Here is a 17,404-nt window from a genome sequence, read left to right as displayed (position 1 = left end):
GATGACACTGGTCAGGGCTCCTCTCGGCACTCTGGGAGCACAGTACGCCCTCCTCCTTCAGGCAGTGTTTTTTTAGGTAATACTCCACTTCTTGGAGATCAGCGTTTCAGCTGATGACTCCATTTCAAGTTAGCCACTGGTTTTCCGTAACAGGCACAAGGGAGATCTGCTGAGACCTACAAGGCCTACTCTTATTCATGGGGATAGACTTATTTCCTCCCACTGGCCAATGAAACAAGGAACAGGGCCATAAAGCTGAACCCACTGTTCTTCCAGAAAATGCAGAATTAGTGCCAATAAATTCTTAATGTCCTTAAAAACACTAAAGTTAATTGGTTTTTGCTTTTTTCTAAATGCAGCGGTTAAATAGTATGAAGACCACTCGGCCTTATTTTTTTATTTAAAGAACTGCTATGTTTTATTTAATATTTAAGAATTTTAAGAACTTTTTTTTAAAATATGAAAAATATCTCTTTTTAATGATATTTCCAATCTTATTTTCAAAGGTCTGCTTTGTTTTCAGAATGTTATATTTAAAATGAAGAATGGAAGTAGTTGCTCAGGGCAACAGCTGCAGTGTACATGTGTATAGCGGCAAAGGGGAAGCACAAATGCTTTATAAATACTGTTTTAACATTTTAAACAAACTTTGGTGTGAGGAATTTTCAAACTCATGTGAGCCAGAAGAAGAATCTGATAGACTTTGGGAGCATAAGATAGACTCTTTTCAAAGGCCCAATCTCAATATTGAAATTTTTGGTACTTTAGAAAACTACTTTATAGGGAGGGAGGATTTTGTTTGGTATGTTTTTTAAATTAGGTCATTTTGACAGTGGGAGTGAAATGCTTAAGAGCTTAAGACTCAAGTTAGGGATTTTTGGTTTGGAGGGCTTTTTGTGGTTTGTTTTTTTTAATGGGTTTTCAGGTGCCTTAGAAATCTTCATCCTGTATCTGTTGGAAGACCCATGGCATATCAACTCTTAAAGGGTGTGAGTTGAGACCCCATCAAGAGGTTTTTATCCTCCCTTAATTGGACTGAGATTTTATTGGGGCTGACATTTATAAAGCTATTTTGTCATTTTATCCTGCAGAACAGCACCTGACGAAACTTTTGAAAGTAGACTTGTGCATTAACTAATATTATAGAATGCAGTTGGTAGAAGGAACTCAGGCACTGTTAGCATTGCAGCAAATGCCTCTGTCTTTGGAGGCCCCAACTGCTTTCAAAATCTGCCTCTTGGGACTTCAGAAGAGAAACTGCATTCACCACAGGTTTAGTCCTTTAAAACAGCATCTAAACAGTGATGGTGCCATCATCTGGGGAGGGGGCCCTAGGGAGTTTAATCAGGATGTAAACAACTTCTATCCATTCTCCCAACAGTGGGAAAAATAGAAGGTTATATGAATGAAAAGGACCATTTGAATTACAAGCAGATTAGTTTTAAGGTTCCAGTGTGGTCAGAGTAAGGGAAACTACTTCCCCCTAAAAACAAATACAACTTGCATCTTTAGAAGTTATTTTGGTCTGGTAATTAGGTATATTTTTTTTACACTTGTTACAAAAGATTATTAGATGTTAAAGGCTTTTATAAATCCTTTTCTCTGAGTTGCAATAAGTTGGCAAAAACTTATTTTTAATATATTTAGTATGCTTAACAAATTTGGTTGTTTGAAATAATATAAACAAAATATACTCCAAAAGTTATGGGCCAGATCTGTCATTGGATATTCTAGGTGGTTTACACTGCTGGAGGTATCAGAAACAGCACATAAACATGGGGTTTCACTGAGCAGTGAAGCCTCTTATGATTGCCAATAACATTTTTTTAATTTCTTCTCTTTGCTGTCATGTTTCAGGGAATATACTAGGATGAAAATTTTTAATAAAATGCATGCAATATATTAGTGCTTCAGGAATTTAAGATTGTTTTTGCTTCATAGTTCACTCTAATATTTGCAACCTAAGTACTACAGCATTGTGCTAGTACATGAGAGTAGAACTGATACTGTATGAAATTGCAGTATGACAAACAAGAGGTTAAAAGTTTTGATGGTGTCCAATAAAAAAAATTGGCTTAAACAGTCATAATGTTAAATAATATACTGTCCCTTGCCTTTTTACCTCAAAATCTTTAGTGTATACTTACATTGCTTTGTTAAAACTTTCCTTTAGCACCATGAGGACAGGAAGTCTTTCCAGACAGAAGATGAGAGTTTGATTTGTGCTGAGTAACTAGAAAACCAGGAACCTATACAATACAAAAATTAGTCTATTAACAGTCAGATATGAAAAAAATAAAAATGATTAAAAAATAAAATAAAAAGAAACTAGACAAATGGGGGGGAAAAAAGTAGGATTTCAATGGGTTAGTAATGTGCGTGCTATTTGTTTGCTGCTTTGTTTTGGTGTTCTCTCCCAGATCAAAAATTATTTTATTTTATTTTATTTTAATAATTTAGTCTTAGCTGTCATTCAGCTGAAACGTCAGCTTAGTGATTAATTCAGTAGCTGCTGAATATTGTTTCATTTAGTTACCTACAAACTATACTGAATGTCTCATCAAGAAAGAGTACCAAATCTGTGTCCAGATTGTCTTGGATACTGTTCAGTCTCTTTTTGTTTTCATTTATTCAGCTACATTCCAAGAGGTAAAGAGTTGTGGCCTGACGCTGCAGTTGCCTCTCACAGAGCTACATCATATTGCTAGTGCAGGAGCAAAGATTAATTGCTTCAACTTGAATAACACATTTGTGAGATCAGCAGCTCTGGTTTGTAGAACACTGTTGTCCATTGATCCTGTACTGTTCCTACATTTTGAAGACAGGCATTCCTAGAGTTGTAGAATGTATGTTCTGGAATACTTACTACCTTTTTTCAAATATTTATTTCAAAGGCAACCCACTGAAGGTCGATCCCGTGATGGTGGTTTACGTCTTGGAGAGATGGAACGGGATTGTTTGATAGGTTATGGAGCCAGCATGCTTTTACTGGAGAGACTGATGATTTCAAGTGATGCCTTTGAAGTGGATGTTTGTGGGCAGTGTGGCTTGCTGGGGTACTCTGGCTGGTAAGTTTTCTAACTGTAATGCTTTTTGTAAATCATGGTGTCCCCTCCTCACTTTATGCATGTGACATGTTTCATATTTTCAAAAAAACCCTTGACCTCAGGTGCATAAAGCAAAGTGGTACAGAATAAATGTGCCTCTGTAACAGAACCTTGCCCTTGGTTATAGTGTTTCTCAGTTTAAAAGTGCTCACAGACACTGATTAACAGTCTCATGCACCTTAATCAAAACCAGTGTCAATGTTCAAAATTGGTATTTGGAAAATTGGTGGCAGGGGATGGTTCTTCGTTGTGGTCTGATTGAAGTTAGGACCAAAGTGAGTGTGTTGTCAATGGGACATGGGTCACTCCTGCTGTGGGAGCACAAGTATTGTCTTCCACAGCCAACGGTGCTTGTGGGAAAGGTTACCTTCACTCTGCCTGCTGCCTTCCTTCCCACCCTTGCAGGGGATTAGCAAACACCCAATCCTCTATATCATCTATTTTTTGAAAAGGGGAAAACAGCTGTGTTGATGTACTTGACTCTTCTGACATCAGAATTGAGATTACTAGCTAGGCTAGTCACAGATCTTCCTGGTACAGTCACATGTTGAACCTCACAAGGCTGAAGAGAGAGAGTGGGCACAGAAGAATGGGAGAAGAAAGCAACATCTCCTGCCTTCTTGTTCTCTAGCTATGGAGTTCATAATCACATGCATACTGCTTTCTTTGACTGTGCCCCTCCCAAATGTCTTTGCTTTGTAGTCTTGTAAAACAAGGAGCTCCTCTTTGAAGCATCAGACAAATGCATCAGTCCCATTTTGGAGCATGAGAGAAGCAGCTGTCTGTTTGGAAATTCAGGTGGCTTTTGCCCAACTGCCTTGTCCATAGGAAATTTATCTCTAGACTAGCTAATGGTCTTGCTGTCTTACTCTGGGTCCTAAGCCAGTACTGATTTTATCTCCTGCAAACAAACTGGTTTTCCATGGAGGGGAAGCACAAAACTGGATGCCAAAACTATGTGGAGCTCACCATGTATAGCACTATGGGCTTTGCTCTAACCATCTTTTCTCTACAGTAATTTTGAGATGCTAGATTTAAAGTTGCCCTTGTAACATGCTGGAAATATACCACTATTATCAGAAGTTAGGGAAACTTCTTTTTATGTTCTTTAGAGGTGAGGGAAGTGTTTTGCTTTAGCTTGGTCTTGTTTTAGCTAGGCAGAAAAAGAGACTTGTGAGACCAATAGGAATTTATGAGATACAACATTCTTGCAAGCTTTCTGAAAACAGGTGACCTGGAATCCCGTGACTAAGGGAGGAAAAAATAAACCGTGTGAGTTCAAGTTACAACATACTCTAATATTTATGTCGGGGGAGGATGGGGAGTCAGAAGGAGGAGGAGAAAGATTCATTTCTAAATACCTCAAAAGAACGTTGTTGGAAACTTGCCACATCTTGGATATCAATATCAAATCTATTGGGAGAGGCAGGAAATTGGACTTCATTCACTTCACTGCTTCGAGAGTGATTTTTTCCATGATATAATGAAGTAGGAAAGTAAGGTGTGTTCTCAGTTTGTAGATGTGTAAAAGTGACAGCTACCGTTTCTGCCCTTGGTCAGACCTTTCTTCTGAAGCGTGTGGCCTCTGGCCAGAAACCAAGCACCACGTTTGTCTGCTAACAGAGCAGCAGTTCTGCTCCTTGTGGAGCAGAAGTTCAGACAGAGGTAGGTAAACACGTGTGAAATCCAGAGGAGAGACAAGGCCTATTCTGTGCATCCTGTTGTGGTTGGTGATTTTTAGTTGGACATTGTCCTGCTGGCTTTTGTGCAGTAAGTATTTTTGAGTGTCCTGTTTTTCTTGAGTGTGTGTGCACTGTATGTAACAAGTGAAGCCTTTTTCTGACCCAGGCCTCTTAAAACTACTGCAGTGCAAATAACAGTTGAAGGAAGTTGTCTGAAAGGAAGGGCATGCCATAAGTCAACCAACCAACCACTTCTAACTGTGTAAAGCACTGCCTTAAAAAAACCTCACATGCAGATGTAGCTCAATTATTTTTTTTATAAGACCTTGGCTTTCAGAGCAGTCCTTGAAGATTTTCAGAGACCACAGGAAGTGAGGGCGCCTTGAAGAAAATTAGGAATTTCAACTTTAGAGATAGTACTACATTTTATTCTTAAAGTCTTGGTAATATATTTCATATTTTGAACTTTGTAACAAAGTTTAGTGACTCTTTTAAAATAACTGTGAAAGAAACTACTCTCTCAGACAGAGCGAGACATTCTTGAAATCTGATTCTGTGAAAAGCTGTCTGATGTGTGAGAGTAATCAATAAGAGGTAGTTTCTGCTAAATGATATGCTCTGTCTACTAGTAGCTGAAGCAAGTGGCCCTATAATGATCATCACAGTAGAGACCAAGTCATTAAGAGAAACTTCCAAATGGGCCTTTTCAGTGATTCTGGCATTAATAAGACATTGCTACAAGAAACCTTTTAGAAACATATTGTTTGGTGGCTAGCATTAAGGGCACTTGTCTTAAGGAAGATGAGCCCTTCCTCCCAGGCAAGGACTAGCCACTGGGTAATGTTATTCTGCAAGATAGTAACAGCAGATCAGTGCTGGGGCCTGAACTGGTACTTTTGGAGGGGAAGGGGACTGTTGCGGCAGTGACAGAATTTGTCCCCATAAAAAATACAGTGGCAACTTACTGTGACGTACCAGTTTTATGCAAATTTTCCAACTTTGCTCTTGTACAGGTGCTCAGGGGCAGGACTCTACTGAATGCAATGAGCAGAATTCGGTCCTTTTTTGGTGACAAGAATTTATTCCGATCCCTAGAGTCTGAATATTTTAAAATATACATGAAGAAAAATTTTGTTTCTGACCCAGATTCAGCCTTGGCACAGCTGCCTTTTCCTGTCCAGTTTAGTACCAATTCTAGTACCAAATGGTCTTTCACGTACTTCAGTTTCTGTGATCTCTGTTTGACAGAGCTTTGTACTTACTGCACCTCAACCTTTCTGGGTCATCCCCATCCAAGTACAAAGCAGGCCCAGAATGGTGTAGCTTTGAACCTGGGTGTAGTGGTGTAGTGAGTAGTCGCTGCTCCTCAGTCCCTAGTAGCTGTAATCAGATGCCAGGCTTTTGGTCATAGCAGAAAAGTTGTGCCTCATTAGGCTTCCAGGCCTTGCAAGGCTTCTTCTGTTGAGAACAATTACTTGCTATGTTATCACTGGAAAATGGCTTCTGTTTAGGTCACTTCCTTTCACCATAAAAATATACCTATCCCTATAAATTTGGACTAGGGGAGTAGTTACAAACCTGCAGTTGAGGTCTGTTCTGTTTTAAAGGCATGCTAGCTGTAACTTTTCCCCTGTGTAACAGAGTCTACAGGAGAAGCCTGTTTCAGGGAAACATCTAGTTCAGTCTATTACCTTCTTACTGCCTATAGTCAGATTTAGGCAAAGCCAAAGCAATTACTGGGAATAAGTGAAGCTTCATTCCTCATCATGAACTGCAGAAATGTAATTAAGGCATCTGTGTCATTGGTTGAAAGCTTTCTTGGTTTTTAAAAAAAAAATAAAATGCTGCAAGTATGGAGCATGTGGAGGTCAAGGCAACCACAGTTTTCTTGGAAAATAACCAGCTCTTCAACGTGCTCTTTAAGTATGTCTGTAAAAGAGAAGTAGTAGAGTCTGAAGAAGTAACTGGAAGACTAACACCAACTCTCAGAACGAAGAACCTTATTAACACTAACCAACTCTATTGGACCTGTCCCCATTGACTTCCACGTGCTCTAGGTCAAGTTCACTGGTAACAGAAACAAGTGACTAAGCATTGGCTTTACTGTAAATGTTGACTCTCAGCCTCATTCTGTACCACAGAGGCATGTAGGAATTTTGCTAATTCTTCCTTTACTGGATCTTCAGACTGTTACGACTTTATGCCAGAAATATAAATTTGAAGTACAGAAGCAGAAAAAGAGCTTTGTTACACTGTTAGGAAGTGCTGAGTCACTCTGTGTTCCCAAAGGCCTGGCTTTCTGAACTTTACAAAACCAGAAGATGGAATATACAGGAGAATGAGGAAATAGGGAGGTTGGAAACTGATATTTGTAAGAAAGATTTTTAATTTCCTTCGTGTGTGCACAGAGTATGAAGTTAAATAATTTAAACAGTTGCTACCACCACTGAATTTGAGTCCCGATACTGGGAAGGTGGCTGAGTGACCAGGCTATATATGCCTTATATGGACAAGGTTATATCTATATGACAAAAAAATCCCTTTCCCCCAGAATTTTAAGATCATTATTTGAGTAAAGAATGCAAAGAATATGTGTTAAAGCAGTTTTACTGGTTTCCCATCTTGACTAAAGCTCTGGGTATTCACACAGAGAGATGTAAGACAAGAGATGCCTCTTTTCTGAAATACAAACTGTTTTGAGACGTTATAGGGTGAAACTGCATATAAGGAAAAAAACCTAAGTGTGAACCTTCTTTCTTCCTGCCTCTTTTGAGTGACATATGTAAGACAAAAACTGGACCATTAACCATGTTTTCAGAAATATTTAGCTTTGTTCACATCATTTTTCTCATTATGCAATGCTGAATTTGTGTTGGCAGTTATGTCAGTGGTGAAGAAGTAGAAGTCAGTCCTGTTAACTACTGAGCACTGTGATTCTCCTCCAAGAAAAGTGCAGGTTTAACATTTAAGGTCCTATTGACTTCAGTCAGATTATTCAAGGGCTTAAGGTTATGACTGACTTAAGTGCTAAAATGTGTCTCAAGCACTAGGACTGAGCCCAGTGTTTAAATGCAAGTGGACAAAGAAACCAGTGGATAGTGGCAACTGTTTTTTTCTGCAGAGCTTCATTTATGCACCAACTCTGACTTTCTTTTTGTTTGTTTCCCTAGGTGCCACTACTGCAAATCATCATGTCATGTGTCTTCTCTGCGCATACCTTATGCCTGTAAACTCTTATTCCAAGAACTGCAGTCAATGAACATCATACCTAGGTTAAAACTAGCTAAGTACAATGAATGAAAAAAGGTGGAAGAAAGTACTTGACAGAAATTGAAATCCAGCATATATAACTGGAAGACTTTTTTGGTGAACAGGTATAACTAAAACCTGAGTGGGTAGAAGGGAGGTGCAAGACAGTGTAAGAAGTCTTTCTTACATATCCTACCTGTTTTTAATTTGAGAGGGGAGACTCTGTTAGTAGAATACACTAGGAGAAGTTCTGAAAGCCTTGATTAGTCTGCGTGAACAGGACATGTGGGAATTGCGGATTAAGGCCATGATCCAGCAAACTACTTGCATCACTTCAAACAACCCCATGCTTGGTTTTGAAAAGTGCTTTGCTGGACTAGGGCTTGAGCCGAGCTAAATGCACATCTTATTCATAGAGGTTAAAAACGTTTTCCAGACCAGTGTAATATGAAAGACTAATAAATGTTTTTAAAAATACTGCCCGAATATGTGTTGATGGTTGTGTAAGGATGGTAAAGCCTTCTTATGATGTCAAAACCATTTTCCTATTCCTAAAGCATTTTGTTAAAGCGTTAAAATTTTGTTAAGTAGTGTCAGACTAGAAGAAATTAAACTGCTTTCTTAAGAACTTGAACTCAGATGTTTTGAGTGGGATTTCAATACGCAGGTGCATTTGTGGGTGAGCAATGGTGTGATTATACAGTCAATCTGCTTTCAGCTAAGCATGTGCACTTTCCATGAAGTTCAAGGGAGGTGACTGCATATGCATAGTGCATTATACAGCTTACAGATAGCCATTCAATTCCTACTGAGTACAGCAGATTTAATAATACACTGGCCCAAAGCCATGAAAAGACAGGCTGCAAACACTAGGTACTGATGTATGCTGTCCTAGGGTTTTAGAATTTTTTTCAAATATGGGCATAGCTAAAACTTTTTTTAAGAACAAAACAAAAAAAGAACTATGAAGAACAACAAATCCTCCACTGACAGTGAAGCAGGTTTGAATGACCCAAAATGATTTAGAAAGGGAATAGCTGAATTTTTTCATGAGATCCAAGGCCTAGATCTAAAGCAGTGGATGAACTGAGAGTCACTTAGTACCCTAAACTCACTTGAGCCCTTACTCAGCAAAGCATACAGTTAACTTTTTAAGCAAAGGAATAGTCCTGCTGAAGTCGAAATGAAGTATGTGCATTTCAGGTGCTTCAGAGAAAGGCAGCAATCTAGATCCATGAGGATGCAGCACACTGCCAATGATCTGGAAGTCCTGAGATGCTCTCTGGCTCCTCGTATGGCTGAATTGCACATGCCAATCATGACACTGTTCTTGCAGTCATGCTGCTGCTTGTCTCTTAGCTGCATGAGAAGCACAGATGAGTATCAGTCTGAGTAGGGTTGCTTTTCAAGCTTCTGCTAAAATGCTTAAACTAGTAGTTTTGTGTCTGGGCTTACAAATCAAGTCTGAAGGGATAGATTTTACTTTTCATTTTTTTTGCAGTTGGACTAATGACAACACAGATGTCAGTGCAGCACATTTGGATTGGAAAAGCTCTTGAAGCACCTCTACCAGGATCTGAACAGCTCAGGGTTATTTACAAAGAGTTATAAGAAACTGAAGTGCTCCTTCAGACTGGAGGAAGAGGTTAACCCAAAGCCCCAACCAAATTAACCACCTTTGCTTTGCTCCCTGAGATTGCCAGACTGAGGCTCGGGTGCACCAGCAGAGGGAGTGAGCCTCAAAGGCTACGGTCTACTGGTGGGAAAAAGTCTTGACCTCGATCAAGGAAACTACACTGAGGATGAGGTGTTCTTGCTAGCTAGTCCTCTCTTAAGTGGTCTCCTAGGCTAGGTGGTCAGAGCTCCAGCACATTAAAGACTAAGCAATGTGTACAATTACACCTGAGGAAATTTAGGCAGACATAGCAGAGATGGAGGAGGAGCAAGGGAGTGTGCTCGTGAGTAACCCTATTGAGAGAACAGGTCTACGTGCAACCCTGAGAGGTAACCTTGCTGCTAGTTTACCTCAAGCTGATAAAAGTGTGGGGTTGAAAGGTTTTGTGAGGATGAAGGAAACCCTCTGCGATAGCTGCAGTGTAGGAAGAAAGGGGCAGCCTTGGCAGTGATGGATCCAGAAACAGATCCATAGATCTGTAGAACATAGAAACTAGACATGTCTGGCAGTGAGGGTCACCCACTATCAGCTGTTCTGGTGACACCTACATCAGTTCCATTTACACATCATTGCTGTCTAACCTAATCCTGTGCATATGCTGGAGTCTTATTTGAGTGCAGGTTTAAGTTGAAACGCTGATTTTTACTTTTTGCCTCTCTTTAAGAGGCTACCTAAGTTCCATCGTGATAGACACCTGCAAGTAATCTCTTGGCAATGGAATATGCATTACAAAACTGGCAGGAGAAACAGATTCCTGGAATATGTTTGGTCAAAGTGGCAATTGAAGGAAGGAATCCTACTGCAGCCAGGAAAAATTATGATGCAAGGACTGATGAAGTAAAATACTTTCTCAGAACCCCAGAGCTGCCATACTACTTTCCTCTGGTGAGCCTCATCTTTGCAGCCCTTTGAGTTGTCTTCCTAGCCAACCTCCCCTCCCCCCTTTTTTATCCAGTGAATGCCTTCACAAAGAGGTCTTCTGTCAGCTAACGGCTGTACTGCTGTAACTAGACTTGCCCAAATCAACCCTGCCATGACTCTAATTGCTGAAAGAGATACAATATTCTGAACAGCACTTGACAGAATCTTAAGGCTTTGGTACAAGGAGCTGTGGCTAGAAAACTGCCATAAAGTTTTCATTCCATTGTAACTCCTTTATCTCCTGTATTTAGTGTCTGGGGGGGGCTTTCTAGAACTGCTATTCAGCATGAAGGTCACTAGCGTTAGTCTGAGCTGAAATGCCAAATACAGTCCACTTTCCAAGATAAGCTAGAGGTGTATGCTGCTGTTGGAAGAGATATGTAACTCCATATAGTATGTTTAAGTTGCCATTTACTTTGCAGATAAAGGATTAAATGCTGTTAAAAGGTAGAAGCATTTACAGGCCTAGAATTCAGTAATCAAGTCTATTATTTCACTGCAAAACAAAGACATTAATTAAAAGCTACCCTTTCAAACACTATACCTGTCCAGCTCTACTGTTCTGTTGTGAGAAACGGAATCAAGCTGGGGATGGGCTGCAGGATGCTATGGGGCAGAGCAAAGCACATGTCTTTTAGCCAGTTCTGGAACTGTGGGCAAGGTAGGTCACTTGTTCAGAAAAACAGCTTCACTTCAAATCATTCACATAACCCTTATGACTTTTTTACTTTTTTTTTTTTTTAAGGTAGATGTTTCCAAACTTAGAAACTAGAAAAACAAACTGTAAGGAAAAATGAAACCAGACTGGCCAATTTTGGCATTCAAAGAGGCTATAATATGAAATATAGGCTTACTGAGATTTAATAATTTTAAGATGTGGAAAGTAAAGGGCTCCCACTAAGCATATTGGGTTTGTTTGTAATGTCCATATCTCGTTCAAAGTTTCGCTTACAAAGAAGCTTCAATGTGCAGCAAAGAGAGCTTTCAATTCTTTGGACTCCCTTCTTGTTGCTTAAACAGGGAGGAAAACCAATGAAAAACAGACCCCTGACAATGAGAAATTACTGTGTGTCTTTTCTCAAGTTTTCTGATGGTAAATAAAAAAAAAACCTGTGGTTTATAGCAAAATGGGAGTACATCATAATTAAAAGCCTAAAAAGACTGAAGGATATTTCACCGATTAATGATAACAAACAGCAAACTAATGAATAGTGCTGTGCATCTGAAAATGGGTTTGCAAGCCCTGCTCAGGACACACCTGTAAAGTCTGATGGTAAGAATAACTGGTGATGCGCAGCTGTAAAACCAAACCAGAGGGGCTGAAAACTTGTCTGTGCTTCCTCTGTCTCGAGGCTCTTGAGGGCTAAGATGGCCCTAGCGCGAGGGAGCACAAGCCCTGAATCGACCTGCGTGGCTTGCAGCCCTCCCGCAGTGAGCCACAGGCGCAGTGTGGGGAGCGCAGGCCCTCCTCAGCCATGTCCCAGCACAAGCATCTCTGGGCCGTGGCACAGAGCTGGCTCAGCGCTGCCGAGAGGCCCCTCCAGCCGGCCTCTCCTCCACTTGGAGCTGAGGATTGTTTTACAGCCCGTTGCCGATTCAGTGGGGCCATGGGGCACTTGATGAATTCCCTCCTCCGAAGAGGACGTGACTTGCCCAGGGCCACAGAAAGACTGTGCCAGAACTGGGATCAGGACTCCGCACTCCCCAGGTGCCAGACACGTGCTTGCCTTAAAACTGAGCACTTCATCAAACCGTAAAATCCAGCCAGATGGTGACTCTTTGCTATTATCTGGACCAGTGCTGGGAGGCTTAACGTGCGCAAGGCATGGGTGAAGATCTGGATTACAGTTTCTGTGTCTAAGGCTCAGAAGCCCAGAAAATGGATCCGTGTTTTAGACCTAAATGCTGCTAGAAACTTGAGCGTGTTTGAACCCAAGTTCTGACTTTGGTCCATCCTTCTCATCAAATGTTTCCATCTCAGCCTGGACCCACCGGTTTCAGTGGGGGAGTTCTTTGGGAACGGGTAGAGAGGCACAGGAATAAGGACTGGCTACTCTGTCAACCTTACTGTGCCCTGTGTACATGGCCCTGGTCAGACTCTTCTTCCAGGTAGGAAAGACTGCAGGAATCGGCCAGTGGATCAGTTTTGCCTCTCAGCAGTCATTTAAGAACTCACTGTGTGGACCCAAGAGGAAAATGCACCCTCTCTGCCTTCTATATGTATGAACGTATGTCCTAGAACACCAGAACTCTCAGTTAAACTCGCCAAACCCAGGTCAGAGCCAATACAGACATCTTTTGCAGTTGGAATTTTTAAAAAGCAGTTTATATGGTCTTATTCCTGTCTCAAAGTCAGCAGCAAAGATTTCTGTTAGCTACCCTGCTAATGGACTTTGGGCTTTGTCCCATCTTCCAAAAAATCCTTCCAAGCTTGTAAGCAGCCCATTGCTCTTTGCATCTTGCTGCTGGGAAAAAAAAAAAAAATAAACAACTATATATTTCTCCTAATTATAGCTACCCCTTTGTTTGTGTGTTTCCTGAGGCAGGTACTTCTGAGGTGGTTCCAATGACCATGGAATTTTTTTTGATAGCTTCATTGTGGATGTCTTTGTCCCCTCCTCCCAATCAGTATATCAACAGCGTGTTCGTTCCAAATCAAAAGCAATTCCCTGCTGCTAACTGCAGCGGAGCCTTTGTCTTTCATTAGCATGAGTTTTGGGGAGCTACTTGACCTATGCATATGTTTTACCATTCCAGACGGTACATGGTAGTTATTGTCTGCTTAGACTTAACAACAACACATTATAAACAGAAAAATAATGCAAAAACTAAGAAAAAAAATCAGTGTGCTTAACAGTAAAGTTCTAATTTCCTGCTAAAATTGCGTTCTAATAATGGAAATGGTTTTCTCTTCAACTCCTAGTGAATTGGAAACTTAAACTCTGCATTCAGGCCTCACCCTGCCAGTCAGAGGCAGGCACTGAAGGTAATTCTCCGTGCTCCAGGCGGATCAAAAGAAACTCATTATCAGTCGCTCACCTAAAAGGATATGACAGCTTCACATCCAGTTGTTCAGCAGCTTAGATGCAGTCTGGAATGGATCTTTTCTGTGTCTGTTGTCTATAATAGCTTTTAGGGCTGGCTCTTCTTCCAACACACAGTGCAAATCCTCTGGTAACTAGTACCAGCCACACACAACAAAAGCCAGCTAAATATGGTGTAAGCTCAGAAATCGATGACTGCTTGCCCCTTTCTCATACTTAAGTCAGCAAGAGTCTCCCAGGCCAAGTGTTCTGGGCAGGAGCCCTGAAGGCAGGGCTTCTTCTAGACTCCTGTGGACACTGGTACTACCTAGAAGAGTGGATTCCCTTCTTCCGTGCAAGCTGAAGCTGACCAGGGTGAACAAGACTTTTTCACTGATCCCTTTTGGCAACACTGGCACTGCAGTTCTCCATGAACCTGAGGACTGGAGCCGAGCAAAATTCCTTTCACAAGCATTAATAAGAGAAGATCAGTTAAGGCTGCCCTGTGCTCATCTTCAACAAAACTTGGCTTCAGACATGTCTACAGTTACAGCAGGCCAGCTGCAATTCATGTTACTTTTCTTTCAAACTAAAAAGAAGGTACCCCCTGCCCGGTGCATGTGCAATCCATCATTTGCATGCCTTGGCTCTTCTGCTCGTTTTCTCCCAGATACCTGCCTGCGTGCCTGCCCTAGCCACTTTCTCTCAGTGCTTGTGTCAATTAAAGCCTTTTGAAGGAATCGGTGCATGTGTTTACCTAGGCAGCCTTTTGATGTTCCTCTTCCAGTTCCTGCATCTGTCAGCATCACGCTCCCCAAGCACATACACAGAGTTGATTCCAGAAGTCATCTGTCAGCTTACTGCATATCCTGTCCTTCACCTATACGTATAGCTTCCTCAGGGGTGTTCATATATGTAAAATAAAGTTAACATTTCCTGTTCTGATAATAAAGATGAGTAAGTGAGAAAGGGAAGCCAATACAGAAACAAGATCCTTCTGTTTCTTCCACGGGATTTGCCCAGTAGATGAAGATGGCAGAAACAGAGCTGGGAAGGAGGGTGGACAGAAGTGTGGGTTCATTTGGAGACGAGCAGGCTGCTGGCTCAGGCAAGTAAGAAAATATGGAACCACTCACAGACTGCAGCCACTGCTAAAATACTCACTGCTAAAATACACTCACTGAGTGTTTGGCTGCTGCCAGCAATCTTACAGTCTGCCCAGAGATACATCGGATCCAAAAGGATCCCGAGTTGCTGAACTCAGTCAGGTCCCTGGTATTGCAACCATTGTACATGAACCCTTTCACAAGCCATTCACGCTCGTTCCTAAAACTAATTCAGGTTCTTGTCCCTGACAGTCTACGGGAAAAAATCCCTAGAACTTCAGCCTAAAGCTGCCCCGGATAGTCTAGTTAAATTAATAGGTAACAGTTTATACTTTCTTGTTCCTGTGCCAACAGTTTTCTGTTGTTGAAAAAGCTCTTCTTGGTGTTTACCCCCAAAATATTTATGTTAGAGTCTAGTACTGATGTTTAGAGCCTGGTACCAGCATAAGGTGCTTTTTATGGCAAGGAAAGTTTGTGTGTTCACAGCCTATGGGCACAATCGACTGCAGAGTGGAAGACAATCATAGAAACGTGTTTTTGAAAGAGCTCAAATTATCTGGGTGATAAGTTGATATTAACTGTCATGCTTCCACTTTGCCTCTGCTTTTAAACCGTCAGAAGAAACTCATTATCAGTCACCTAAAAGGATACGACAGCTTCACATGCAGTTGTTCGGCAGCTTAGATGCAGTCTGGAATGTGTCTTCTGTTTCCTTGATGACCCTGCTCTTCTCTCCATGCACCAGCACAAGTTTGTATTCTTTCTTGAAAAAAGGTGTTCCTCCTTTCACAATAGCACCAGAGTCCCTCTCCACTAAAAAGACATCATCTGATGCAGTGTAGGGTTATACTGTTTATTTTATGGCTTGTAGATGTTCTGTGTAGGCAGGAACCTGGAGTGAAAATTCCCAATTGTATACTTTTTGCATCCTTGCTGAGACCCGCCCTTTACTCTGTTATCAAATCAAACCCTGCAGCCTACACGTAAAAAAAAAAAAAGGTGAGTGACTCGCAGTGCTTCCATCTGTAAACGGCCAACCTGCAGTACAGAAGGAGGTGCTCCACACTTCCAGAAGAATAAAGTACCTTATCAACTGTCACGTGGGATATCCAGGAGCATGAGATGCTTTTTAAAAAGGTAAGCAAAACCCAAACAAGTAAGGATGGCTGAGCTATGGAAGTCCACCAGGGCAATCTGACACACTGAGGGGGGATTAGGGAAGTGGGAAGACAACAGCACTGACATATTCCACAAGAATGTGGGGAGAGGAACTCAACTGGAGGGACAGGGAGTAAGCAGATCGCAACAAGTACCTCTGGTCTAACAGAAGTGCTGCCGACGATCCTGCCCATGCACCACCACCTATAAAGAACGTACATCTTTGCGTCATGTCAAAGAAAAGCCCAAGCCTCTAGACATCCAGGCTGCGCTAAACCCCATCCTTCTCCACCCCCCTAGAAAGAACATATCCCTACGTTCACACATTCTGTATTTTTATTTTGCTCATCTCTGGGACACCAACCACATGGAAGCAGCTCTCCAAAGCTTTAACCTGGTGCAGACCAAACTTCCAGCAGCACGGAATGCCTGCAACGGAGGCCCAGCAGCTGCCCCTGTCGGTCTCGGACGCTTCCAGAGTCAGGCCCCTGCCTGCCGCTGCCCTCCTGCCCGCAGCGCGGCTTTGGCCGGTGTCCGCCAGGGCTGGGTGCCTCAGGCCCAGGGCCGCGGCTGGAAGCCATTCAGGCACCAGGTAACCTCCCGGCTTACAGACAGCTCCCCGCAGCACGGCCAGCATTTTCCTGGTTTTATTGTTTTTTAAAGTTAACGCTGATTTCAAAATCCCTCAGAGAAGAGCCCCGCTCAAGGCCAAAAGCGTCCCTCGTGTTTTTGCGGGTGCCTACCCCAAAAAGGGCGGGCAAGACCCCAAGGGCCCCGCACCCCACGGGCTCCCCTCAGGGCTCGCGCCACTCCACGGTAAAACCTTAAGAGGAAAGGAAGGAAAAAAATAAACCCCCCCAACCCTTAGAAGGGGGGGGAAATGCCCCCGGTTTGGCGGCGGCAATCAAAAATTTCCTCACACTCCCACCCCCAGGGGCGTTTGGCGGCGGGACCGAGCGTGTCCCCCTCGCTGACAGGGCGGGACGGCCGGTCCCTGAGGAGGCGGCGGGAGCGGGGTGGGGGGGGATCAGCGGCGGCAGCAGGCGGTCCCGCCGCGGGGCAGGGGGCCGGGGGAGGCCCGAGGAGGCGGAGAAGTGCGGGGCGGAGGCCGAGCGGGAGCGGCGGGTCGCGCCGTCGAAGGGACGCGGCGGCCATAGGGCCCGGCCGTGCCCCCCCCGATGGGGCCGCGGTCCGACGGCGGCTGGGGCTGAGCCAGCCCGGCGGCGCTCGGGCGGTGGAGGGAAGGGAGGGATGGGATTTCCCCGGTGGGAAAGCCACGGCCGTCGGGAAAAAGCACAGCCCTTGCTTTGGGTTGGAGTGGGGTTTGGGTTTTTTTTTGGGGGGGGGGATGTGTCAGCCTCCCCGGGCCTTGCTCCCGCCTCACCGGGCACGTCCCCGCGGCGGTGCAGAGCGGGCCGGTCGGCTTCCCTGCCGCCACCTCCAGTCCTTTTCAGTCGCCGCCGGCCGCGGACTCGTGGTTTGT

At 43.0% G+C, this 17,404-nt stretch overlaps 1 protein-coding gene across 2 annotated transcripts in view; it reads left to right on the top strand.

Moving 5' to 3' along the window:
* Positions 1–8,674, top strand: part of POLR3B (RNA polymerase III subunit B) — a 79,370-nt gene extending 70,696 nt beyond the window's left edge. Inside the window, exons 27-28 of one of the 2 annotated variants that reach the window (XM_075052019.1) lie at positions 2,895–3,068; positions 7,960–8,674. In XM_075052019.1, the coding sequence (XP_074908120.1) occupies positions 2,895–3,068; positions 7,960–8,089 (304 nt within the window). In that variant the 3' untranslated portion in view covers positions 8,090–8,674. The remainder of the gene's footprint in view (positions 1–2,894; positions 3,069–7,959) is intronic. The other variant, XM_075052020.1, reaches the window with a different exon arrangement.
* The last annotated feature ends 8,730 nt before the right edge of the window (positions 8,675–17,404 follow it).

Source organism: Buteo buteo, chromosome 19 (genome assembly GCF_964188355.1).
Source record: "Buteo buteo chromosome 19, bButBut1.hap1.1, whole genome shotgun sequence".
Classification (NCBI taxonomy): Eukaryota; Metazoa; Chordata; class Aves; order Accipitriformes; family Accipitridae; genus Buteo; species Buteo buteo.
Note: the sequence above shows the minus strand (reverse complement) of the source record. Positions and strands in the feature narration are given on the sequence as shown.